This window comes from Rousettus aegyptiacus, unplaced genomic scaffold (assembly GCF_014176215.1).
Source record: "Rousettus aegyptiacus isolate mRouAeg1 unplaced genomic scaffold, mRouAeg1.p scaffold_m13_p_1, whole genome shotgun sequence".
Taxonomy (NCBI): Eukaryota; Metazoa; Chordata; class Mammalia; order Chiroptera; family Pteropodidae; genus Rousettus; species Rousettus aegyptiacus.
In genome coordinates, this window is record NW_023416284.1 from 6438413 (window position 1) to 6465821 (window position 27409).

Below are 27409 nucleotides of genomic sequence, written 5' to 3' on the forward strand. Positions count from 1 at the left end.
AAGACATAATAAGGCTCTGTTTTCTAATTAACAAAGATGGTTTTATAGCAACAGTAACCAGTGCATTTGTAGGTCTCTTTTTCAAATTTACAAAGCATTTTCTTATTATGTTAAAATAAAACTAATATTTATTGAACACTTACAAATTATCCAGCATTTTGGTGGACATTATAGAGTAGTGGTTAAAAGCAGGAGTCAAACTAACTGAATCTAAAACTTAGCTCCAGCACTCAATAACTATATGAGTACTTAATCTCTATGTAGCTATTTGCTTATTTATAGAACTGGAAGGATTATAATATGTGTACCTCGGTAGGCAGTGTCGTGGGGGCTAAACGTTAATACATGTAAAGTACCTCCAACACTATATGACACGCGAACAGTCAAATGCTGTCCCTGTTATTTCTGAGTATTTCTATGAGGTAGATTTTATTGTTCCCACTTTATACTTTAACCATGAGTAAACTGACAGAGGGATTGGGGCTTAGAGTTGGTAAGTGATGGAGCCAGGATTTATAAATATCTGCTTCTTCCTCTTGTCTGATTCGGCAGTATAGGACCCTTGGGATTGAGTGCTAATAACCAACTAGCTGGTAAAGGAGGGGGATATGTATATATACATAGGGCTAGCTTCATGGCTGTGGTGACCTGTGAGGTTGTAATGATCTGTCATGAAATTCTTAATGCTTTTTCAATAAGGGACCCCACATTTTTATTTTGCACTGGGCACCAAAATTACATTGTCAGTCCTGTGTACACATATGTTACAAGCGTATTATAACTTTCACTGATATAAAGGATGTGTAGCATGTAACTTACAAATAGCAACATACAATACTTTTAATTATGAATTCCATATAGCCAATTGATTCTAATAGTATGCTTTTTTTTTTTTTTTTGGATATTGTGTAGCCTCCTTATGGTTGCAATTGATCAAGGAGTATAGTTCCAACATAAATGTTGGTTGATATTTTATGTTAATGCGTAAGAGGAAAGTGAAATAAGAGATATCTTGAAACTTCACTGGTTTGTCAATGACATGAAGCCTTCTTTGTTGAATTGGATAATACTTTTCTAATATTGTAAGAATATTCCCTCAAATTTTTGATGCTATTCACAACTGCTATAGAGTTGATACACTTTTAAGTTTAATTGGCATTATTAACTTTTCCCCATCACTTTCTTACGTCTAGATGCTCAACAAAACAATTATCAAGCATTTGCTGATTTGTGTGGTATAAATACTACCACAATGGCAGATTTTAAGCTATCAACGGATGACATCAAATGAAAAGCTGGGAAGAGATGAGCAGTAGCCCATGGTTTTTTCCACAACGCAGATACAACAAATGTAAACACCCGGAAGAGCACAAATCGTAAGATGTAGTGAATTAGGAAGTAATGAATTTTGAGTATTTGTTAGCTTTGTTTTAAATATAATTTATCTAATTGTAAGTTTGCGAAGTTTAATTTTTAATTATGGAAGTGCTTAATGACTAGCTCACGCAATTCCTAGAAATTTTAACAATTGGCTCTCTCCAGTCAGAAGGAACTAGGAAGCCCTCAGAAGGTGGGCAATAAAGGCTGGCAACAAGACACAGAACTGGCCGTCTGGTAGGTTGAGGAGGGCAGTTATTTGTTTGAATAAACTAAAATATGGATTAAAAGACAGGCAGAGCAGTACACACAATAGACAGCTTCAAGTCAAGTTTTCCATTTAAAAAGGAGGGGATAACTATATACCTTTTTCACCTCCCTCAATGTGCTCCCTTATTTTTGTCCTTATATTCCCACTGCTGCGTACAATTAGTGCTCAATAAATGCTTGTTGTATAGAGTAGGCGCTCAATAAATGCTCGTCGCATGAAAAAATGAATGAGTCCTATTTCGGTGAGTGAAAGCTCTTAGTAAATTCGAAAGCCACACCCTTTCGTGACAGAGCTTGTGCTGCCAAGCGAGGATCTTTCCAGCGAGTCTGCGGCCGCTGCGGGGCGCAGACCCTCGGCCAGAGAAGGCGTAGACCGCGGCGTCACCTCCCCGCCCCGCTCCGCCCCCAGCTCCGGACTCTGCCCCACCCGGCCCAACCGGGCCCACGCGGCCGACTCCTGTTTCCCGCCCGGCCTCCAGAGGCGGGCGCACAAGATGGCGGCCCCGGTAGCTTGGGGGTGGCGACTGCCTCTAGGCTTTGGGCTCTAGCGCCCGACTAGGGTCCGGAGACACGCTTCATCCAGGCGACAAGAGGTCCGAGCGGTGCCACCGGGCCTCGTAGGGTGCCAGGCCCTCTCGTTGTTGCCCCGGGGCCCCGCCGCCCCCTTAGCACCGCCTCGGGGCGCAACCTAAGAAAGGTCAGCTCCTGCTGCTTCACCCTGTCCTTCCTCGTCGCACAGGAGTCGCTGTTCTGTGGGGGTGGCTCACTAGTCACATTGATTTCACCCACGTGCAGCATCCATGGCGGCCTCGCAGGTCCCGGGGGAGAAGATTAGCATCCAGGCGGGAGAGACGGTGCAAGCCGGGGACGGGGACCTGCCAGGGAACGATTGTCCGGAGCGGGACAGGCTCCTCCAGCGCTCCTGGAGGCAGAAATGCGCCTCCTATGTGCTGGCTCTACGGCCCTGGAGCTTCAGTTCCTCACTCGTCCCGGTGTTCCTGGGCAGTGCCCTGGCCTACAGATCTCAGGGCGTCCTGGACCCCAGACTGTTGCTGGGTTGTGCCGTGGCAGTCCTGGCTGTGCACGGGGCTGGCAATTTGGTCAACACTTACTATGACTTTTCTAAGGGCATTGACCACAAAAAGAGTGATGACAGGACCCTGGTGGACCGAATCTTGGAGCCCCAGGATGTTGTTTGGTTTGGAGTCTTCCTCTACACTTTGGGCTGTGTGTGTGCTGCTTGCCTCTACTACCTGTCCCCTCTGAAACTGGAGCATTTGGCTCTCATCTACTTTGGAGGCCTGTCTGGCTCCTTTCTCTACACAGGAGGTAAGAATTGGTGGGTTTCCGGTGCTAGAGGTCTTAGCTGCATGTACTAGAAACCACTGCTTTGTGTAGTAGTTATAGGACTAGAGGAGAGGTGTCCAAAGTTCTTTTCTCAGGCCACTTAAGTGAAATGTGTTGTGTGGGTGTCATGTGGATTATTTCAAAAATAACAGTGGGTTGAGAAGATCCTAGCTTGGCTTACGGATGTTAGAAATGATTCATATATGCATATGGAAATTTTTGTATCTAGTTTTTTTTTTTTTTTGTCATATATCACAATGCCACAGTTTCAAGTTTCAGTGGAATTGACTTTGAAGAGCTCAAAATGATACAGCTAATACTTTCCGCCAGTTTGCTAGGTGCCTTCTTACAGCAGGCTGTTTAGGGTAGTGATCACCAAGGGGCTGAGCCCTATTTATTGAGCACCTATTATGTGCCAGCACTGTTCTGTGTGAACACAGCAGTCACAGATCCCTGCTCTGTGGAAGTGATTTTATGTATCATGAGGAGAGAGAGAAAGTAAAAATAGTAAATTATAGTTAGGTTGACCAACATCCTGATTTGCTCCGGACCAAGAGGGTTCCCAGGATGTGGGACTTTGGGTGCCAAAGCCAGGAAAGTTCTTGGTAAGCCACGATAAGTTGGTACCCTGATTATAGCATATGGAAAGATGATTAATGCTATGGAGGAAAATAGTAAATAGAGCAAGGAAGGAGGACACAGCTGGCTTTTAAGTAGCTTGGTCAGGGAAGACCTCATCAAAAGGTAACACGGGAGCAAAGATTGAAGTAGGTGAGAGGTGAGGGAGTTGGCCAAGCACATATCTGGAGGAAGAGCGTCCCAAATCTTGGAATGGCAGTGGCCAAAGGCCTTAAAATAGGAGTGTCCCTGAAAAATTTGAGGAACAGCACAGGGTCCAGGGTGTGAATGAGGGGAAGAGTGGGAGGAGGTAATGTAAGAGAAGTATGTTTGGGGAGGTCAGAAAGGCACAATGATTATATGTAGGCCTTAATGTTTAAAAGAACCCCTCTGGTTAAGGTATTGAGAATGGATGAAGGAGAATGGGCAAGGGTAGAGCAGGGAGGTGGAGGAGGAAGCTGTTGACTAATCCAGGCAAGCGATGTTTGGTGACTCGGATCAGGGTGATAGTAGTGGAGAGGGAAGTAGTCAGATTCCAAATATATTTTGAAGGTAGTCAGGGTTTGCTGATAGATGGGATGTGAGGCAGGGGAGAAACAGAAGAATTAAGCTAACTCAAATGTGTCGGCCTGAGCAACTGGAATAATGGAGTTGATATCTAGTGAGATAGAAAAGGTTGAAGATAGGTTTTTGGAGACAGATTGACTTTGGACATCTTAATGTATTAGATCTCCAAGCGGACATATCAACTGGATAGTTGGATGTAAGAGTAAGAGTTCAGGGGCGAGGTCTGAGCCGGAGATAGAGATATTTGGGAATCATTGACACATGGATAACATACAATTGAGTGAGACCACCAGAGGAGGGAGGGTTGACAGAGACTTGAAGGGGACCAGGACTGAGCCCCGGGCACGCCCACATTAAGAGGTGGGGAGAAGAGAAGGAACAGGTAAAGGGAACTGTGATGGGGAATCTAGAGGAAGAAAGAAGTAAAGCAAGAGACTGATGCCCTGGCAGCCAGTTGTAAAATGTTCAGTAAACGAAATCCACGGGGTGCTGTGATGGACTCTATACGGTGGTGGTAGAGGGAAGAAGTGCTCTCTGTGAAGATGACACTTAACTAAGACTTGAAGGATAAGGAGCTGGCCATGAGGCAGAATTGGGGTCAACCATGAGGCAGAATTGGGGTCTGATTTGGGTGCTAAATCCTTCAGGGCCGAAGGGACAGCAAATGCACCGGCACTGTGTGTGGGAGAGCTTGGCCTCTAGGGAGCTGCTGAAAGGCCAGTGTGATCAGAGGGAGAACGGAGGCACAGGTGGAGAGGAAGGCATGGCTAGATCATGCTGGTCTTTTAGGGCCTCAGTTTTCCCTGCGGGTTCCTCTTCACGCTCAACCTGCAGGCTCAGCCCTGAACCTCTTTCCTCTGTCTCCATTTCCTCCCTTAGTGATTTGAGTCAGTCTCATGGCTTCAGATGCCATCCATTGAGCTGGCGACTCTCAGATTTGTACACCTGGCCCAGATCGCGCCACTAAACTCCAGACTCATACTCAGCTTCTTACTTAGTAACTTCCCTTAGAGATCTCCAGGCATCTCAAGCAAAGAAAACTGCTCTACCCACGGCTTTCCCCATCTTACTCGATGGCAACGTCATCCTTCTGGTTCCTCAGCCTAGAAACCACAGACATCATCCTGACTCTTCTTTCCCTCATCTCGCTTCTCGTCCATCAGCAAATCCTGTGGACTCTACTTTCAAAATGCATTTGGGATCTGACCACTTCTCACACACTGCCACTCATCTCCCTCGATTATTGCGGCAGCTTCTTTACTGATCTCTGCACCCTCCCTTGTCCCTTTTAGGGTGCTCCCAAATCGGGAGGCAGAGGAATCCTGTTAAAACATAAGGCGGCCACTTCAGTTCTCCGCTCAAAATTCTCCAATGGCTCCCATCTCGTTCAGAGTAAAGGCCAGTGATCTCTGAGGTCATTATCCACCCGTCTCCTCTCCTCTTAACTCTCACCTGCTTTTTCCTCCTGCCAGCCGTGCTCCACCCACAGTCTCCTGCCTCAGGTCCTTCCTGGACTTGGTACACTCTTCTATCTGCGTGATTCCCTTTCTAACCTCCCCCCATTTGCTCTAATGTCAACTGTTTAGTGAGACGTTGCTTTCTACTTTGTTTACATTATGAAACAATGAAGCTTTTTGAAGCAGCTGAAAAAAAAGTGCACAATACCCACCTGTGTTTTCCCCACAGTAACTTCTATTGCCCTGCTTTATTTTTCTTCATGGAATATAATACCTTCTAACATACCCTATAAAGTGCTTTGTTAGTTATCTTTCCCCTTAGATTGTAAACTCACTGGGGTTAGGGATTTTAGTCTCTCCGTTCCCAGAACAGTGCCTGGCATGTAGTCCTTTACATTCATTGAATGGACAAATGGAGACGTTGAAACGTATTGAGCACAGTAATGATATAATCTGATTTTATGGTTTTTTAAAACATTGCCTTTGATATATAATGGCATACTGCGAGATGCACAGATCTTTGTGTTATAGTTGCTGGATTGTAACCAATGCATATAGCTTTATAACCCTCACTGCTATCATGATACAGAACATTTCTGTCACCCCCAGAAGCCTCCTTGTGCTTCTTCCCCGTCAATCCCCACCTTCCCCACCCCTGTCCAGAGGCACCCACTGTTCGGATTTCTTTCACATGGGTTTTGCCTGGTCTGGACCAGCATGTGAGTAGAATCATTCAGTATCAATTCTCCTGCCTGGCTTCTTTCGCTCAGCATGATGGTTTTGAGAGTCGTCAGCAGTTGCTTGGTTTTGGAACCCATCGTATGGACGTACTGCAGTTTGTCCATTTTCGGGATTCGCAACATCTGGCTTGTTTCCCCATTTTGGCTGCTATGCCTGAATGTTCACAGTCAAGGCTTGTCGTAGTTATTTGTTTTCATTTTTCTTGGGTAAATGCCTAGGGATGGAATCGTTGGGTCATAGACGATGTTCACCTATACAAAAAGCTGCTGATGTGTTTTCCGAAGTGGTCGTATGATTTTTACTTTTACACCAGCAATGTACGAGAGTTCCAGTTGCTCCACGTCCTTCCCAAATTTTGATTTCTGTTTTAACAAATTCACTTGGCTGCTGTGTGGAGAACCGCCCAATATTTCACTGTGATGGCACATTTGGAAAATGGCATTGGGAGGGGTGGGAGTGCCTAAAAGGAAACTCCCAGGAGGGCCAGATCTCTGAATCGGGGGACGCATGGGCCACACGTTGGCCACTGAGGACCTTGGGCTTTCTCCTAAGGGCTCTAGTGTTGTCTCGTGTCAGCTAACCTCTGGGAGCTTGCCAGACCTTCTTCATCCCCACAGTGGGTTTGTGGTTGGTTTTGTGTAGGGCCTGTTGAAGGCAGGGGCTTGCTTATCTTTGCAGGCACAGGTTTCTGTTCAACTTTGCTCACTTTAATTTTTTGTCAGGGCATCCGAGGAGGTGTTCTTGCGTAATCTAGCCAGAGGTCAAGGCTTTAGAGTTATGTTTTCTTCTGTAGCTAGAGCCCTTCAGTATGCTCGGAGAGCCGAGAACACAGGCAAGAGAAAAGCAGCTGTTGGAGAACCCGGCTAGGTTGGCGCCGGGAGTATCTCGCCCACCTCTTCCTTGGGCAGGGGTCCAGTCGGCCCCCTTTACCTGCAGTTCCGCTTTCTGTAGTTTCCGTTTTCCAGGGTCAACTGTGGTCCAAAAATATTAAATGGGAAATTCTAGAAATGAACAATTCATACGTTCGGAGTAGTGTTATGACATCTCACATCGTCTGCCCGCCGCACCCTGTGTTTAACTCAGCCCTCTGTCCGGCGTCTCCACGCGGCGCGCACTCCCCATCTCGGTTCTTGGACCGACTGTTGCGGTTTCTCAGTGCTTGTGTTTAAGTCACCTTTATTTTACTTAATAATAAAAGCGCAGGGGTAGCGGTGGTGGCCGTCCAGACACGCCAGAGAGAAACCGTACGGCGCGTCCGTTGGGTGAAAAGCCGTGTACGGTACATATGGAAAATACATAGTACGCGTACGTTTCGGTACTACCTGTGGTGTCAGGCATCCTCCTGGGGTCTTGGATGAGGATAAGGGGGACCGCTGTCGTCCCCTCGACATGTGAGAGATTGCAAGAGACTTCCGTTTACTAATTTAGAATTGGAGCCGATGTCCCACGAGAGAGAGAACTTCCTCCTGGGGGGCGTGTCCTCGGACAGTGAAACCACGGTTTGAAACACCACTTGGGGAGTGTTGGCGGGTACCGGGGCCATGCCTGTGATGGCCTTCTCTGGGGACGTCCCATTCTAAAGGACCAAGGCTGGCACCAGAGAATCCGACTAGACTGAGGTGTAGCCATCCTGCAGTACGCGAGTCAGATGGGCACATCCTGCCCCGTAAACCACACAGTGTTACATGTTCATTATGTCTCGGCAAAGCCCGGGGGAACCCCCACAGTCCGGAACCCCAGCTACGAGTGCGAAGGGCTGAATCTTGTTTTTCAGTTGCCCTGGCCTTAGATCTTCTGCAGACCATCGTCCCTTGTCATTTTAGGCTGGTCGAAATGCAGTCGATGACCAATAGTTTTCTTGCTTTTCTGATCCCCGCGGCCACATCTCGGCAGCTTGGTCAGGTCTGGAGGGTTCCCATGCTTCTGGGGCAGTGGAGGTGAGGTCACTCCCAGCCACCATCCCATGCTGCGTCAGTCCCAAGTTGGACATTTTTCCTGACTGCGGTTCCAGGTGCTTGTTACTGTAGCTCTGTGTTCAGTTCAGCCACCGTGCCAAGCATTGGGGACTGAGCTGTGAACGGCCCAAACACAAGGTCCTGCTCCCACGGACGCTGGGCTTTGCTGGGGAAGGCAGAGTTAAGTAACGAGAAGTGCGACGAGGTGTGTGAGAGTGGAAGTCAGGGTGCCACGGGCACATGCAACGAGGGGCCCGACTGGTATGGGGGTGAAAGAAGACGGCCTCGAAGAAGGAGTTAGCCCCGGAGAGGGGGGGCTCTCAAGGCCCTGAGGAACTGAAGAAGTGTGAGGGGGAGGGGAGGGGAGCTCAAGGAGGGCCGGAGAGAGGGGCCAGGGCCAGGGGATGGCCAAGGGGAAGTTCCGCTTATATCTCCTGGATAAGCGGTCGAGGGAGCATGGTCACATTAGTATCTTTAAAGGATCACTCTGGCTTCAGTGTGGCCTTTAGGTTAGGGATGGGAGGAGGAGGAGGTTCTGAGAATGGAAGCTGGGGAACCAATTAGAGGGGAGCAGATTTCCAGGCACAAAATGGTTATGGCTTGGGTTTGGGGTGGAGTGAGATGGGATGGGATGGAACGTGCCACTGGGGATGGAGAGAACTGGGCGGGTTTGAAGGGAGATTAGACAGGATTTGATGGATAAGGATATTAGCCGTACAGGAGGAGGAGTTAGGGAAGAGTTCCGAGTTTTAACTTAATGGGAACCGGAGAGAGGAAGCAGCATTGTAACTTCATTATCTGAGTGAGCTGTTTTACTCATTACATGGGTGAAAGTCTCTGCGGAGTGTGGGAACCCTGAAATTTCACTGGGATGTGCTGGGGGGTTTCATAACCAGAAGATGCCTCCAGAGGTTGTAGAGGAGGGAGGCAGAAAAGTAAGAGACCGGTCTGGCCCTTCCGTGAGGGGCTGATCTAACGGGGTTGCAGACCGCAGTGTCGCTTAGGGCGTGGTGAAGAGTGACGGAAACGAAGAACGGGATTCCAGGACCTGGATCCTTCCTGGGCTCTCCCTTTGAAGTGCGTGTGTCGTGAGAACCCACTCTGTTTGTTGCAGGATTCTGTTGGGGAACAGTAGGAAGGAAAAATGGGGTGTAGCTCTGAAACCTCACTGGGTGCTCACAGGTTCGTGTTCTCTGTACCTCTGTGTCCTTGGAGGAGAAATCAGGTTTTGGCGGGAAGGGAACTCGGCACCCGCCTACTCTCCCCGCCTGTGAATTCACCGCGCCCGGCCAGGAGTGGCCTGCCTTTGGCAGGCGGACGGCCCCTCAGCTTCCAGCCCTTGATCTCACACCAACTCTTTGGGTTTTCTGGCTGTAGGAATTGGATTCAAGTACGTGGCTCTGGGAGACATCATCATCCTCATCACGTTTGGCCCGCTGGCCGTGATGTTCGCCTACGCCATCCAGGTGGGGTCCCTGGCGGTCTTCCCACTGCTCTACGCCATCCCCCTCGCCCTTAGCACGGAGGCCATTCTCCATTCCAACAACACCAGGGACATGGAGTCCGACCGGGCGGCCGGCATCGTCACCCTCGCCATCCTCATTGGCCCCACCTTCTCCTACATGCTCTACAGCGCGCTGCTCTTCCTGCCCTACCTGGTCTTCAGCATCCTGGCCACACGCTACAGCATCAGCCTGGCGCTCCCCCTGCTCACCATCCCCATGGCCTTTTCCCTGGAGAGACAGTTCCGAAGCCAGACTTTCAGCAAACTGCCCCAGAGGACCGCCAAGCTCAACCTGCTGCTGGGGCTCTTCTATGTCTTCGGCATCCTTCTGGCCCCAGCGGGTAGCCTGCCCAAACTCTAAGGGACCAGGCGCGCCCCCATGCACATGTCCCCCTGTCTGAGGATGTGTTGAAGGCAGAGTATCCGAGGAGAAAAGGTGATCTGGCAGTGAGGGGGCCTAAGGATGGCCTAAGGATGGCTTGTGAACTCATACCTTTTTAAAATTATTATGTTTTTAAAGATAATGGTTTTTTTGTTTGTTTTATTCTGTTTTATGGGGAATCTTGAAACCACTCTGGTATCAGGTGAGTTGGCTGCATGGCCCTTGTTTTACATATAATTTCCACTAGAGGGTGCGGTTAGGCCACTTTAAAGTGGTCTGAAAAGCCCTAACTCTACAGAGCTGCTGGGGTTGGCCTCCAGTCCTGAGATGGTCATAGTAACTGGGCGAAGTGTCCTCCTGTTACCTTGGTCTTGCAGGATGTGGTTGGTAATGACTGGTATCAGGCCCCAGTGACACCAGGAGCACCTGTCTCTTCCTATGAGCATTCGGGTCGCGAAATACACCGCCTGAGAAAGTCCCTCATTAAGAGCCGAACGTGGCTTCCAGCCATTTGTCTAAATTGTCATTCCCAGGCTTTTGTCCTTCATCTCTCCTTTCACTCGTTGCCACCGTTGAGGGAATGTGTCAGATCAGCCTGCAGCAAGACAATCAAGCCAGGACTAGGAAGGGAAAAAAAAAAAACCTCCGCTGGAGGCAGCTCAGGAAATCCCTCTTCTCCGGGATAGAAGTTGGCGGGGCGGCCGTTTTCCCTTTGTAGAACCCACTGGGATGGCAGGAAGGACTCCCAGCCCTTTCGGCAACCGTTAGGAGCCCTGAAGTTGGAGACGCACTGCTGTCCTTGAGGGCTACCTACAGCCCTCGAGGCTTCGTTGTCTCCCAGATGACAAGCCCTGCCAGGGAAGGAGCTGTGTGTTTCTCCTTGAAGATGATGTGGTGTATTGACCCTGCTTCTCCCAACGGCTTCAGCTGCATTGTGCAGAGATAGTTTGTACCCTGAGTAGGGGAATGCCAACTCTGATCAAAGCTGCTTTCCCAGCCGTTGCCTGTGGAGTACGATTCCTGGGCTAGAATTGCTCAGTTGCATTTGGTCCAAGACAAATAGCTGGAAGCCATGAGCATTCCATTTTTCGGTTGTGATGATAGCTATTCTGATAGATGTCTCCAGGGGCTTGGCCTGCAGAAAATGAAGTGAGAACTAGTTCTTAATCCTTAAGATCAGCTACTTATGCGATTCGCCTCCTTGAGTTAGAATTGGTCAGCTGACTCGGAAAAAAACATATTTGGAAATCGCAAAAGTTCCTTTGAACTTAAAGGTGGTTTGTCTGCAGAGCTCCGGAGTCCTCGAATAATGGTGAGAGCCCGGTAACCAGGGGAACGGCCTAGCACCACTCGTCCTTTATGCCTGTGGTATTGTGGTGCTCACAGGGGTCTTGCCTGCAAAGACAAGCTCTTCGGGCCCCTCCTCAGAGCAGGCCGTTTGCACGTGGGGCTCACACCTGAGGCTGTAGGGCCAAGAACTTCCCGCGTCCAGGCCAGACCCACCTTTGTAAGCACTCCTCTCAGGGGTGTCAGCCTCTGCGCTGTGTTCTGGTGCAGAATTTAATGCAAATTTTTATATATAAATGTTTCTAAAAGGCCAAATTTGATGCCAGGTTTTCTATGAAGGTCACCATAATTTGTATTACAGCCCCTGATTCAATGAAGGTTTTCTTTAGGCTTGTTAATAAAAAAAAAAAAAAAATGCTTACCAGTTTCCAGTTTTTCTTTGCTTTCCTCCTGCTTGTCTCATTGTCCGATTGTGAACTCTGATTCATAAATCTCAGACCGTCACAGAGACAAGGGAACATTCGTTGGGGATGAAGGTGGGTACACGATCTTCGGTTAATGAATTCGGGTAGGGTTCAACCAGATTTGATGAGCCCTTAGAAGAGATAGTAGTGACCACTCAGAGCCATCGTGGATTTGCCGAGAACCAGTCAGGCCGGTTAACCTTGTTTCCTTCTGTCCTTTTCTACATTCATTTTTCTTTTCCTTGATAGGGTCACTTGTGTGATAGATTGAGAACACATAGTAGATAGAGTACGTTTGGGTTCCAGCTAGGCATTTGACAATATATCCTTCTGAACAAAGCGGAGATAACGTGGAATGGATAATAGTCTAGTTAGATGAATTTCTGGGGGACTGCGCAAGCCGTGGGGGAGAGCCGTCCGATCGGCACGTTACTGTCTATGGGAGGAAGCCGTTGGCAGCGCGCGGGCACCTGGCCTCCCCGCGTCGCCTGGCCGGGTCCACCACCTGCTGTTACTGACTGGGATTCGGAAGGTTTTGTAAACTTGAGGGAAGAGCTTGTAAAATGACACTGAATCAAAAGGCCGCCGGGCACTGCTCAAAAAGCTGGATGTGTCAAATGAAAAACTTAGCACGCGTCAGTACAAAGTCACATACTTGGGTCCCCAAAAACCAGCCGCGTGACACCCAAAGGGGAGGATTCCTGGAGGGTCGGCCATAGATGCGGCGGGGGCCGAGTTTTATTGATGACGCTGGGGTACAACATTACGTGCCTTTGTTTCTAGGGGTCAGATTTATTCTGCTTCCCCAGAGGGGTGGCTGGAAATTTAACCCTTCACCTCTTGGGCTGGCTCGCGTCCCTGCGGGCCTCTGTGGGGCCAGAAGCCAGGGCTGTTGGCTGGGCCCTTGCTCCAGTACCTCACCATCTATAAGGTCGGTTCTCTGCTGCTTCATTTGGGGTTCAGCCCTGGAATCTACCCCTTGTTTTGTGCACACTGTTCTAGAAGGGTTTAAAATGTCCCCGGACAGCAGCCCTCTTTGTTGACGAGTATCACAGGCCTGCAGGGCACTTGTCCCCGTCACATCATCCCATTTCCGCCTCTCCCAACATGATCTACCTTGTCTGTCTCCTCTCAAAGCATCTCCCTCCTTCCCACCCCTCGTAGTGCCTTTGCACAAGGTCCCGCCCAGGGGGCCTTCGGGAGCCCAATGCTGGCGTCTTGAGTGCGGTGAGGAAAGAAGATGCCAATCACTTATTATCTTGCTAACTCCTCTCTCACTCCTGCATTAAACAAAACTCTGAGCCTGTCACCTGGCCCGAAGCGCAGTTTGAGTCGGTAATGAGCTCCGGCTTCCATGAAGGTCGGTGTGATCTAAGGTGGCATTAACAGGAGATGAGTGTCCAGAGCAAGGAAGGCGCAGGTCCTGGCCACCCCGCGTTGTTGCGCCGTGTGTCGGGGGGCGGGGTCCTTTGCTGGGCACCTTCTACGGTTTTTCTCGATAGAGCAAGTGTGGTCGGTCAAGAGCGTGCGGTTGGTCTGATACACTCGTATTTCAGCAGGGCGTCTGGCAGTATGAAATGCGGAACGGATGAAAATCCAGTTAGAAAGACTCTGTGTTCACGTGCGTGTGTGCTTTCACACTGGTAGCAGCTGCGGCAGAGATTTCGCGTCTCGGTGTGGAAACCACATTTTGAAGGTGTTATTAACAAACTGGCGCTCGTTCAGAAAGCACTAGGCAGACTGGTAGGCACACTTAAAACCTCATCAGCGTGGAAAAGATGCATAAGGGGACCGTCTCGGGGAAAAGAGATTGGGCCTTTTTTTTTTTTTTCCTGTCTGTGTGACTTCAAAGGTGAAACTAGACCAATGAGTAGAAGTTAATTATATGGCCCCAAGTTTAAGCTCTTAGGTCATGAAGAACTTTCTGGCCATTAGAGGCATCGGCAAGTGAGATGTTCAAACTGTCCCAATGGGTGGGGAGTTCCCTGTGACTAGAGGCATTCAAGCAAAAGGGTGATTTCTTGTCAGGAACACTGAAGAGTTGGACATTGGAGAGGCAGGTGGGCGAGAAGACCTTCGGATTCTTCTGTCCCATGTAATGGGGTCGTTCTTTTGTGAGGAGACTGTCGCGGACCTGCCCCTGGGTTGTTGGGAGGTCTCCCGAGTGCACGAAACATGTTGACATCTCTTCGTGGTGTTATATTGTCATCTGTCTGCCCATTTTAACAGGCACGGCTGTGACCTATATTTCTTTCTTTTTTAAGATTATACACACACACACACACACACACACACACACACACACACACACTTGATTTTATCCTCAAAAGCCTTTGAAGTGAGGTAGATGACAGCTTTCCTCTGAGCCCCGCAGACCACTCTGCTGCTAATGGACTGTCAGCCTCTCTCATTACAGGCTCCAGACTGTGCGGGCTGGCGTAAAAACACTGCCCGTAGCAGAAACCTGGCACTTGGGTCTCAGCCAGTTGACATTTGTGATTTGCCCTTCCTCAAATGGGGACAGCGCTCCCACCGTGAGTGACTAAGCCAGAATGCCAAACAGTGGTATAAAGCAAGTCAGGTCCCCTGCCTGGAGAGGTGACAAGGGTCGAGTCTGTTTTCTTCCAGACAGCCTGCAGACAGGTTCCTTGTCCATTTCTCCCCCAGCCTGCCTTAGCATTGCCCCCATTGGGAGAAGGTCACGGCATGGTGTATGTATATTACACATCTTTTAGTTTGTCAACACGTCTACTGTCAACTCCCCCAGTAAATGGTGGGACTCGAGCACAAGGACAATATCCCGCTGGGTGCTGCCCTTGGCCTTGGCACTCATCTGCTGCCCTCTGGTCTTGTTTACTGTCCCAGATCAGCCTGGCACAGTGCTTGGGACAACCGAGCAGGCACTCAGCCATGGCTTACATGGGAGTGGCCAGGCCTCCTAGGACTGACCGACAGGTGTGAGCGCGAGGCGCCGCAGCACATCTGCCGCCCCTGAGCAGTCAGGACAGGTAACTTCCACCTGGGTTTGGGATTATGGTAAAAACTCTTAAGATCTGTTAAGATCCAGCTCGTCTTGCTGGGACATGGACGCCTCTAAATAGATAAGTGTTTGCTGATTGACTGACTGAGAGATGCCAGTAATATAGTAGTAAAGTGCCAGGTACTGCTCCAAAAGCTTAAATTCATTTAGCACTCAGAACGAGCCTCTTAATGGGTGACGAAGCTCTCTTTTTCATGAGAGGAAGTTGCGGTACAGGGAGCTGATTACCTTTGCCCAGGGTCACCCAGCTCGTCATGATTCAGTGCAGGTCCTGCTCCTCACAGTGTCTTTTTGTGTGCCCTGCAGCGCCTCGTAGGTGGGGACTCAGTCAGTTGGTCTGCCCTAGGGAGTGAGCGTGTGGTGCGGAAGGGACGCGAGGCTTATGGCAGCCAGTGGGTGCCTGAGAAAGGGGCTTCGGAAGCATCGAAAGGGGACACAGTCTTCACGATTTCCCTGGGGCCACCGCTCTCGGATGGGAGTTCCTTAGGGGCACTCTCTCTCAAGAGTCTGTGAATGATGGGGCTGGCTGAAGGCCCACAGAGGGGGCCGCTGCTGTGGTGAGGAGAGAGCCTGGGGAGCAGAGAGCCTGAGACCTGGCAAGAGAGACAAGCAGCTGGAGAGAGAGGAGGAAACCTGGGCCCTGCTGGGTGCTGCCCTTGGCCTTGGCACTCATCTGCTGCCCTCTGGTCTTCAAAGTGAGGCCTCTCAGGCTCTCTGCCCTGTGCCCTGTTCTGGCTGGGTGGCTGGGCTAAAGTTTTGGGTCACAATCTGCCCATCCCTGACTAATGGAGAGTGGCCACTGCTTACCCACGATGCAACAGGAAGGTCCATTCTCAGGTGAAATCTCTATTTTGTCCCCTCGTCTGCCTACCTTCATTTTCTCTGTTTCTTGCAGTCCTCACCTGGCCACTGGATCGGATTGCCCATATCAGGACTGTGAGAGCCTGCAAGAGCCCCTTTTCATGTTTAAGCTGAGCAGCATCAGAAGCTCATAGCGACAGGTGTCAACAGGTGTCAACTGACCTGTGTCAACTATAGAATAAACATTGACAAACACAGTGCATTGAGGGTAGAGATGGGGGTGCCGATGGAGCTAATCAGGAAGGCTTCCAGAAAGAGGTGACGGTGGGTGGCAATCGAGCCTTCTAGAAAAAGGTGGTCATGAGAGCGATTATTTTCTTGGAAGCTGGGGTGCTTGTGGACAGTCGTCCCCAATTTCCCCAGCAAGAGAAAGTCCCCTGACTCCTGCCTGAGAGTGTGGAAGTTTTCTGTAATCAATCTCTCTGGTAGCAGAGCCGGACAACTCCAGCACCGAGGCAGGTGTGCTAAGGGCCATCGCACCACTGTCAAGGTCAAAGCCTGAAGAATGAAAAACCCTGATACCTCCTCGCTGAGAAACAAATGGGAGGGATGGTGGGGCATTTAATCAGCCAAGGCCGCCAGCGCCTCATCAAGATGAATGGCTTTGAGAGGTGAGGCCCTGGGCTGCCCTGAGCCAGGAAATGCCAGGCAATGAGCAGTCCAGATTCAGGGGAGGTGCCAAGGGGGTCAGAGGTCACTACTATCACCAACTAGGCCCTTTCACCTGACACTTTCCCTGGCCAAGGACCTCGGCCTACCGAGAGCTTGCTCTGGGCCAGCTCTATCCCAGGACTCAAGGTACACGAGTCACGCCATTGCCCTTCGAGGACTCAGAGGAAGCTGGTGGAGAGATCACACCTACGTAAGTCATTCTGATGCCATCCCAAGTGTCACAGCAGAGGCTCGAAGGTCAGCGGGAGAGCGAGGGTGGCAGAGATTAATTCCTATACGCCCCATTGTTCCAGACCCTGACCAGTTCACTGCGTATGGAAGAGCCTCTTTCACCTGACCTCTGACCCTCGCTGGTGCCATCGCAGACACCTGCAAGGCCAGTCATTCGCAACTAATTGGGCAAGTATTAAGTTACAGCCCTCGCCTAGGCTCTGGGGTATAATGGTGAATAAGACCTGGCCCTGGTCCTCAGGAATCTTACAACCCCAGAGGAAACGCAGACAAGCAGGCAACCACGTCACTGGAGGAGCTTGACTCATGAAACACCCCTGGATTCTGACAGTGCTGGGTTTAAGTCCAGGCTGTATCGTTCGCCCACCGGGCGCACTCAGCCAAGCTGTGACCTACCAGTTCCTTCTCTGCCAAGGAGGAAGATCGTATTTGCCTCGAAGGGTAGTTTTGAGTTCAAATGAAATATCGTTTGTAGGGTACTTAGCGTGGGACCTGGTAGGCAGCAGCAGGCACTTTATAAAGCGAGTCCCTTTACGCCTCTTACTGATGAGTATTTTAGAACGTGGCTGTTTCCGTATGATCTCAGACGTCCCCACGGAAGGACAGGGGACCCCGGTGGGCACGATGGTGTTCTTCGCGGTGCCGGCGCTGCCTGGTACGCTCCCTCTTTCATGCAGCAAACATTTATTGAGCACCTGATAAGTGCCCGGCCCTGTGCTAAAAACTGAAAATGGAAGACGAACAAGACCAGGTCTCTGCCCTCATGGAGCTTATAAATTAGTAAGGGGGACAGAAAAGAAAAGGAACTCCATTGTGAAACTGTGTGTGGGGGGGTCTCTTTGATGATTTCCTGTCGGGCCGAGGGGGGCCCTCTGCTCTGGCACCCACATGGGGTCCTATGAGGAAACTGAGGGACGACCATTTGGAGCTTTTCTCTAAGGGACAGCCAGGCCTGGTTGTGGGAGATTAGAATCCCCGTGGGTGACTGTGAGAAAGTTGTTCCTCTCCCGACCACAGCCCGGTAAGTACCCCTGAGGTTCTGGCCTTGGGGACAGAGGCTGCCCAGGTGACTTCCTGTCTGAATGCCCCACGGCCCAGCCTGGGAGCCCGACATTGACCAGGTACTAAGAAAGTACCTGGTGGAGAGACAGACAGTTTTCTGCACGGTCGTGACTGGCCTGTCATTCGGAGGGCCTTCGAGAATCTCAAGGGTAGGGGGACATTAAGGGTGTCCTATTCCCTGAATATGCCATGGGGAGAGGTAACATCTCTGTGGACTCCCCTCAAGGTTTGACAAGGGAAGGACACCCAGAAAACATCCGAAGTCTGTTTTACCAGCGTTGTCATCATTAAAAGTTTTTTCCCATGTGCGTGTGTTCGCTCATGTGTGCGTGTGCGCTTCGGTACGTGTGGGGACGTGTGTGTACTTGTGTATGTGCAGGGACACTGCCCGCCCCCCCCCCCAGCTCCTCACCAACGGGGCGGTGATTATCCTGGGTATCGGGAAGAGCTGAAAATTGATGGAACTCAATGCGATGAGCGACACCTTGTACAACAATCTCAATTACCAGATAACCAATCTCCGTGCAATTCCAGAGAGGAAGCTGCGGGAACTGTGAGTGAAGGACGTAGCCCAGAGCACGGGGGCAGAGGCGGGGAGATGGAGCTGTTAGTTCTGCCAGGCGGAACCGAGGTTGCTCCCAGGGGCGGGCTGCTCCTTTTTCAAGAAGGACCAGCGAGGGGAGGGTGAAGCACAATGATAACCCAATCTGTCAGGTGGGGGAAGAGAGCGTTGTCGTCTGTGCCCGGGGGCCATCAGGTGGCTGCGGCTGCTCTTGCGCCCCCTGAGAGCCGGGGGAAGACCTGCTTCCCCAGGAAGCTCCCCGTCTCCTGGGAGAGGCCAGGCTCTGCCCTGGAAACCCCACCGCCCGCCCAGGGTGATCCGTCATACTTGTTCTCCAGTGCCTCCCAGGGGATCGGGTGACATGGCCTGGATGGCCGGTACTGCAGGGCTGAGCTACTGTGAGGAGGGCGTCCTTGCGGTCACTCCCTGGGGTCTGTCCGGAGAGTGAGAAGTCGCGGGAGCATGACAGCATCCTCCACACCGCCGAACCTTGATCACCATGGGAGCCTCCGTGCTCTGCGTCTGGGCGCAACCTGGGTTCCCGAGCCCTTCCCCACGCAGCTCTCAGCCCGGCCTCCCCGGCGCCCCAAGAGGCGCACGCCGGGCTCGTTTCACAGGCCAAGTGGCAATGTGACTTGCTCAAGGTCACAGGCCCAAGGAATGGCAGCGCCTGGACCTGAATCATCTCCTCTCTGACCCGAAATGCAGCACTCGTTTGGTTAAGATCTTTTTCATTTTCAACACTTCTCCTTTCTTTCGAAGGGGGAAAAGCATGATTATTTTATTTATTTTTTATAAATCTCATTTTCGATTTCGATCTCTTTTAAAACATCGGAAGGACCACAGCAGCCTGTCTCGTCCTTGTCTTCCGCTCCCATTCTCTTTCCTGTCTCTCCTCTCGCTTTTCGTGGCTCCCCCTGCACACGGGGGCTTCTCCCGATGGCTGCCCTGGGTGTCGGAGGAGAGAGAGGAGGGGTAGTAGGGTTGAGGGGCCTCATGAAAAAGCAGGCCTCGGGCTTCTCCCTGTCTGAGAAGGGAATGGGTGATTCTGTTTGCTCTGTGCAGTCTGACCCCAGAGGTCATCTCGGACATCCCTCCGGTCCGGAGCGGAGGCATGGCTCCTGCAAATTCGGTAGACATCATCTTTAGGCCTCAGCAGCCTCAGACAGAATCACCTGCAGAGTCCACATGACAGCGTCTCGCCAGCCTCGTTCCCAGGTCTGCTCTCTGATCTGAGTTAGGCTCACGGGTGTTACCGCCTTTGCGACTCATAGCAATTCCATGATGTGGTTCAGAGAGTCCTCATAGGTAAGGAGAAGGACTCCCGTAGCAAGATGGAGCTCCTTGCTTTCCACGGCGACCCAAGGTTGCAGAGCCAGCGATCGAGCTGGGATTCGAAGCCAGGCCCTTTGACTCCTAACCCGGGGCTCTTTCCACCACGTTCCAGGGTGTGGGCTAGCATCCCGACCTTGGTCCCAGCCTCGAGAAGCAGGGTCGACGAGATGGGAGGACTTGTGGCTTCCTGGTTTCTTTTAAAACAGGGACCTAACTCGGAGATAAAAAGCAGGCAGAGAGGCGGGTCTGATCCTGCAGAGAGCAAGATGGCTCCCCCGGTAAGGATAAAGCAAACCAGCGAGGAGCCGCTGATTGGGAGATAATCTGAGGAATGATGGAGTGCCTATTGCTTCTGCAGCTGTGGGGCTGCATCTGGGCCCCAGTGCAGGCGTGAGCTCTGCCTTCAGATCCGCGTCATCACCGTCTTGTTGGAAAAACAGATGTTATTGTCCTCCGTTTCCATCCCTTTGTCCCTAATAGGCACTTAAGCACAGGAGGGGAATTGGAGAAACGGAGAGACATGGCGTGTGTCTATTTCAGGCTCTTTCCGGAAGCTTGCACTTCCGTGGGACTTGCGGTTTGGGACAGGATGCAGAGAAGGACGTCCTCATTTCGCCCTGAGTGTCCTGGGCCAGCTGACCTGTCGGGGAGGGGCTGACCTGTTGTCCCCTTGTCCAGGACTCTGCGTGCTGAGGACTGGTTCTGGGTGGGGGTGCCTTTGTTTTCTCCTGCGTCCACCACCTAGGGGACCCTAAGCTGCTGTTAGAGGCATGACCTTTGGCCTTCTGCCTTCTGCCTTGACTTTCAGGATTTGGAAAGTTGGATGAGGTCGAGGGCTGATGAGATCAAGGTCTTGGGTTCCATTCTTGTCTAGGATTCAGTCAGTCCAGTCAGTCCACAGTCTGCTGCTGGCCACATTCTTAAAGGCCGAACCCTGTACCCGACAGCAGCGTGCTGGTTTGCAAGTGAAAACTCGTCATGGGAAGAGCAGTCACCATGGCTGCGATTTGATGGGAGCTCAGATGCCCTCCTGCACCTGGACAGCTCTGCAGCCACCTGCCAGGCACCTGGAATCCCACCATCTGCCAGTGCTTCGAATGAAGGTATTATATTTCCCAAAGGTCCTTGCTAAAACACAAATGTATGACTGAGGAGAGCTCACAGAGGGGAAAAAAAAATCTGCCCGTCACCATGGAGAACAGAGGATGGGGCCCAAAATCACTGCTATGCAAGATGGGCACGTTTCGATGGCAGACAGATGAGAAGAGGAACATCAGCCCGTGGGCCGCTGCTCTGGGAGGGGGGCCGGAGGGGCTGTGTGACGGAGTTAGGACTTTGCGGGGAGTGGTTCTGGGTAGGACCTCGTTCCGCGCATCGCTGTTTCGAGACTGGCTGCGGAGACTGCAGAGCTATTCCCGGTTTTCTGCCCCTGGGCGGAGTCAGGGTGGGAGGCTGTTTGTGCCCTGCTGACCCTCAACCCCTGGAAGCTCAGAGATGGGGCCACTCTGTCCCTGCAGGTGTCTCCTCATATCTCGGCGAGGCATAAGGGGGCAGAGGCGGAGCGCAGACGGAAGTCCCAGCATCTCCTCCATCGCCTACACCCCTGCTTCTTACCTGCACCACACCCTGCTCCACGCCTGTCTCCTTCCCCAGCTGGGGCTGCCGGGCTGTTTGCACGTGAGCTCGGGCCCCCCAGCGAGCATCTTCCCAGGGGCAGAGAGTGCCCTGGTCCACCCGGAGAGCTTTGATGAAAGAAGAGAACCTCGTCATTGAGTGGGGGTGGGAGGTCCCTGCTCTGCCCTCCCCCCTTTACCTGATGGGGATTAGGGAGCTAATTAACTGAGGAGTTACCCACCAGGCAGAGGTGCCCTTTGTAACCTCTTACTACTTAACATTCAGGACCTATTTCACCTCCCTGTAGCAGAACTTCTAAAAAAGTCGCATCATACAGCACATTCATCTGAACCAGTTTCCATGAGGATGGTGACTATGGTCTAGTGATGGTTCTAGGTGGGCTCGGGCTTACCGAATACCAGAGCTGAGCGAGGGCTCGCCCCCTCCCCCTGTGACCCACCGACCTCATCCTGCTCCAGGAAGCACTCAGGAGGGGTTTGCCCAGGGTTTCCCAATGCCCCCCTGCCCTCCCCTCCTCCCTGCACCCCCACCAGCCCTCCTGACTTCCGCACCAGCATCGGCACCCCATCCAACGGCTCGTCCCGCACTCCAAGTGACAAGGGATCGGATGAGGAACACCATCCAGGATCCAGCAGGAAATGGAAGGAAACTGGCCAGGTCCCCCAAAGGCTCGCTTACCTCTGGTGGCTCTTTCTTCCATCCCCTCACTCCCCTGCCCCCATGGAGCGAAGGGCTTTGCCCTAAGGACAACACTCAAGGACTGAGGATGGAGAGGGGTCGGAAGACCATCCCCTTGCCCTCGAGTAGGAACTCCTGATTCAAAAACCCTGACAGCAGTGACGACGGTAGCTTAGTCATCTCCCAAAGCTGGGACCTGGGCAGGGCAGATGGGCCTCCTGAAAGCATGTTCCCTATGAATACACAACCTTTTAAAACTAACTATGGTGTCAGAATTCAGGAGAGTGGTTGTCCTTCATTGGGGGGATGGTGAGAAGGGGGGCTTCGGGGCACAGATTAAACAGGTGTGTTCACTTTAGAAGATTCATGGAACTCCATACACTTACAACCATGGCCTCTCCTGACTACATTACGCCACAATGAAATGTTTACTTCAAAAGCTCTTTGTCAAGTAGAGATTGTTAACGCTTCCACAATGCTGTCATTGAAATTAAATCGTCTTCGTTAGGGTGGGATGGCACGGAGAGGAGAAGGCAGTGGATGATTCACAGTTGTTTTCAACTTGGACTTGGAATGAGGGCATCACACACACGACACATACTTGTTTGCAAAAGGTTGGCTTCTGCAAGCGTATGTGCTCTTGCTCATAAGACAATTGCCGATTTCTGAATACATCCTACTCAGCTTTGGAGGTGGGATGGTCTAGGAACATTCCGGGTGGCAGAGAAGTCAGCTCGAGGCAGGGGTAAGAATTTGACATAGGTCATCTCCCTCCACCTCTTGTCCCTTCGCTCTGCGTGAGGTGTGGCCGCTGCTCAGGGTGGTGGAATGCACATTTTTCTCCTGCTTTGATGGGCACCGAAGTCAGATTTTGAATAAGAGCCACCTCCTCTTGGCATGAACGATCAGGAAGCAACTGCCCATTGCAGGAGGATCCGAGAGCCTGGTCCCGGATTGCTGACTGTGGTACCCTGTTTGCAGCAGGTCCCCCCAACCCCACCCTGTGGCATGCCCCTTTGCAATATGCCTTCACCTTATTCCTCTCATCGAGAGGCAGAGTCTCTTTCTCAACCCCTCGCATCTGGGTTGGTCTTCGACTTACTTTGACCAATAGCACGTTGTGCAGAAGTGATGCTGTGTGACTTCCCAGCCTAGGCCTCGACAGGCCTCGCAGCTTCTGCTTTCCTCCTGGGATAACCCCAAGACCGCCCAGGGGACGGAGCTGGGTCCAGCCCCCTGAAGTCTGAGAAGCCACACAAAGTGGAGACGAGCTGTCCCAGCTGAGATTCCCCCAGACCATGCAGCCGACAGCCGGCACCAACCACCACCAGGCATGTACATGAGGCCGCCGGCTCACTGCACGTGAGTGAGCCCAGGAGAGACCAGCCCAAGTCGTCCACCCCCAGAATCATAAGCAGATAAATAGTTACTGTTGTTCTGAGCCATTGAGCTTGAGGTGGTATGTCATATAGCAATTCGTTAGTGAGAGCGACTAATCCTTGCCTGAGTACCTGCTGACTGATGCCAGCCTCCCAGGGGCACAGGACCGTGCCCTCAAAGGCTCTGTCTAATGTTCCAACTTTTTGCCCAAGATTGGTTTCTCTGCTCATCCCCACCCGTTCCCAGGGCTGGCTCGGCTGAGCCCATTGCTCTTTATTAGTTTAATATATGTTGAAGCCTCCAGATAGATGCCGGGGCCCAGGTGGAGCAGATGAAATGTGACTAAGTTCTGGGGGATGATTGATAATGAGTAGGGACTGGAAAATCAATTGTGTTAATTCCTGGTCTGTCACTGGGACCGGGAATTAATGAGAAAATCTGTCTAACTTAATAGTATTTACACATTATACACAGTGTGATAAAATTGTCTGTAGGTGCTTCCTGGCATTTTAATTATACAAGGCCTGCATGGCCTGAGGGGCGGGCAGGGGGGAGCTGTCCAGGACCCGGGCTGGGCACACAGAGACTTACCGGGATCCCCCACCCACCACGCTGAGCCCTGAGCAGGTCCCTGGCCCCTGCATGGATCTCGTTGGCATGGCCGGTCCGTGTTGAGTGTGGGCCGTCCAACTGGCAGTGTCTCAGGGATTTGCTGGAGGGCATCTGTGTGGGCCAGCTTGGAGGATAACCATTCCGGAAGCCGTGTGGGCAGTTGGGCAATGGACAGGGATGGGTTCGGTCTCATGTGTTGGAAAGATGGCTCTTCTAACCCCCAGGTCCCTTCCCCCGAGGGAAGGTCGGCACCAGCCCTGTCCTACACCACGCCCACCCGACCCACCACCATTGGAAGGCACCTGGAAACGCCTCATGGAAACCAATGAAGAGTCGGCTTCAGAATCTGAGTGTTGGCTTCCCTGAAACTCTGTAGACCAGGGCTTGTCCTCACTAGGGCAACCCATAGAGGCAGTCCCCAGAATCCTCAACACCTGAGAGTCACTCCTTTGTCTGGTCTTCTCTCATACTGAATAGAGCTAACCCGGGGGTCCAAGAAGCTATTGCAGAAACGACTGTCTGTGACCTCTGAGGCCAGTTCATTAAAAGCTGGGGCAGATTCTGCCTGCTTCTCTCTCGTATCACTCACTCTGGGGAAGCCACCCTCACGTGGGAGGCCCACGTGGGAGGGAACCGAGGACCCCTGCCGGCAACCAGCATCTGAGAGTGAGCCACCTGGGAGGTACGTCCTCCAGCCCGGTCGAGCCTTCACACGACCACAGCCCCGGCCAATATCTTCACTGCGACCTCAGGCGCTATCCCGAGTGAGCTCGCCCCCGAATTCCTGACCCACAGGAACCGGGAGAGGTCATAGATGCCGATGTTTATTACTGTTTAAGCGGCTAAACTCGGGGGTAATTTGTTATGCGGCAATGCGTAACTAGTACAGCTGGGAGGGGGTTGGGAGGGTGGGGCCGAGGGAATCTCGCAGCGGGGTGTGGAGCTGATGGAAGACACCCCCGTGGACCTTCTGCACATAATTCAAGTGAAATCACTTCTGTGTTTTGCCGCCTCCCAAATGCACCCTGCCTTCCCATCTCCGTGCCCGAGTATGCTGCTTTCTCTCCCTGGAAATCCCTTTCTGCTCTTCCTCCTCCTCTCCCTCTTCCTCTTTCTCTTTTTCCCCCCAGAGATAAACTCCTACTCAGCCTTGAAGGTCCAGGTCAAACGTGCCTCCCCTGTGAAGGCCTTCCCAGTCATCCTCGAGTAGTGTTTTGTTACCTTCTTTGACAACCCGGCGATGCTCTGTTTCTATGGATACCTGAGGGGTTGAGCCGCAATGATCGCTTCCATCAGCTCTGGAGTTTCGAACTTGAATTTCATTAATCAACTCTGCTCTCCCTCCCTGTTCACTGGCACCCAGAGGATGCTTCATGTCAGGATGTTGAATGAATAAATGAGCGAACGAGGCAGCATCAAAGGCAGCCTGGGCAGGAAGAGGATCCACGCGAAGTCCACAGAGCGGCGGGGAGGGCAGAGCGCGGTCTGGATGTCCGCAAGGGGCGTGGGCTGTTTGTTGGTCGGCATCTGTGAGTCTCCGCTTCGTTCATTCTAACGCCGGCGAGGGGCCTCTTTTCTCCCGCTGCCGCCGGAGTTTTGCTGGGTCAGAGAAGCGGTTCGCGTGTCCCTGTCACCCCTCCTTTCCAGATCCCTGCCCTTTCTGCCCGTCGTATTCTCTACACCTGACAGACGGCCCTCCAGAGTGCCTTCCCTTCGTCCAAACCTGGAGGGCAGGTGAGTGGCAGTCAGACAAGCTCGATCTCTCAAATAGGTTCAAAGGTCTTTTCCCAGAGACCCTGAGCTCATCTTTCCATTCTTTGTCTCTGAAGTGCCAGGGCAGCAATTCGGATCTCGAACAGCCCTAAGCAGGGGTGAAGCCAAGCGCTTTATTGCACAGAATGAATTCGTTCTGTGGGGATTCTTCGTCCTGAAGGATAGCTTACCGTCCTTATGTCACCCGGCGTCCCCAGCCTGGCTTGTGCTCAGAGGCAGGAGAGCTGCCCTGCTCTTGTTTACCGAGAGGAAGGCTAAGGGGGCCCGAGGACAGGCAGGGGCACCTGCAGACTCCAGTCCTCCTGCCGGCCACTCCTATTTACTGAATGCCCAGCCAAATCAAGTCCCCAAATAAATAAGTCAACTATCTGAGGTCCCCTGGCAGCAAGTGGCAGAGCTGAGATTTGCTCCCAGACTCATCTGACTTCAAAGGCAACCTCGCCACAGCCTGGCCCAGCCACATCCAGGGGTAGCACAGGCCCCAGCTCCCAGCCCATCTAGGGACCTCATGGCGCTTGGGCAGGACTGAGCCCATGGCTGCAGGCGGTGACAGCCTGGGGTGGAGTTTCCTGGGTTCCTGACACCCACAGGCTCCTCCAGCTCCCAGAAGCCAGAGATTTCCTGCTTGGCTGAATTCTGCTCCTGATGGAGGTTGAGGTCGGTGGTTTGTCATCTCTGGTTGTGGGTCTTATCTTTTGAAACTCTGCAGTGCATGTGGAAACCTGTGAACTGGAGGAGGCGAAAGCAAGATTAAAGAGGGAAAGGATTAAGATCTACAGGGCTCCCTGTGCTCTGCAGAGGCCCTCCTGCAGGCAGTGCTGCGATCTCTCTATTAGACAGCCCGCCAACCTCCAGTGCTGGTGGTGACCAGGGCTGAGCCCCCAGTCCCAGCCTTGAGTCACTGAGAAGGCAGCATACTCAGGCACGGAGATGGGAAGGGCAGGGTGCGTTTGGGAGACGGCAAAACACAGAAGTGATTTCACTTGAATTATGTGCAGAAGGTCCACGGGGGTGTCTTCCATCAGCTCCACACCCCGCTGCGAGATTCCCTCGGCCCCACCCTCCCAACCCCCTCCCAGCTGTACTAGTTATGCATTGCCGCATAACAAATTACCCCCGAGTTTAGCCGCTTAAACAGTAATAAACATCAGCATCTATGACCTCTCCCGGTTCCTGTGGGTCAGGAATTCGGGGGCGAGCTCACTCGGGATAGCTCCTGAGGTCGCAGTGAAGACGTTGGCAGGGGCCGTGGTCGTGTGAAGGCTCGACCGGGCTGGAGGACGTACCTCCCAGGTGGCTCACTCTCAGATGCTGGTTGCCGGCAGGGGTCCTCGGTTCCCTCCCACGTGGGCCTCCCACGTGAGGGTGGCTTTCCCAGAGTGATATGAGAGAGAAGCAGGCAGAATCTGCCCCGGCTTTTAATGAACTGGCCTCAGAAGTCACAGACAGTCCTAAAAGCTGGCGGTTACTGTCCCGTCTTCCCCTACACTCCAGACTAGTACTGCTGGCTCCCAGGAGTCCCCGGGGTGGCCGTGTCTGCCTTCAGAGTGACCGGTTCCTAAAGGTTGCAAGGTAGATGTCTCCATGATGCTTTTTCAG

The 27409-nt window shown here is 52.0% G+C and overlaps 1 protein-coding gene across 2 annotated transcripts; it reads left to right on the forward strand.

Annotated features, from left to right (window-relative positions):
- Positions 1-2081: 2081 nt before the first annotated feature.
- UBIAD1 (UbiA prenyltransferase domain containing 1) lies at positions 2082-17479 on the forward strand. Of its 2 annotated transcripts, none has more exons than XM_036228664.1 (2): positions 2082-2976; positions 15905-17479. In XM_036228664.1, the coding sequence occupies exons 1-2, from the start codon at positions 2448-2450 to the stop codon at positions 15982-15984; spliced, it is 609 nt and encodes a 202-aa protein (XP_036084557.1). In that variant the 5' UTR covers positions 2082-2447; the 3' UTR covers positions 15985-17479. The 2 variants fall into 2 exon arrangements, with proteins under 2 accessions (XP_036084557.1, XP_016004881.2); XM_016149395.2 differs by lacking the exon at positions 15905-17479 and adding an exon at positions 9710-11922 and having other exon boundaries at positions 2099-2976.
- Positions 17480-27409: the final 9930 nt, after the last annotated feature.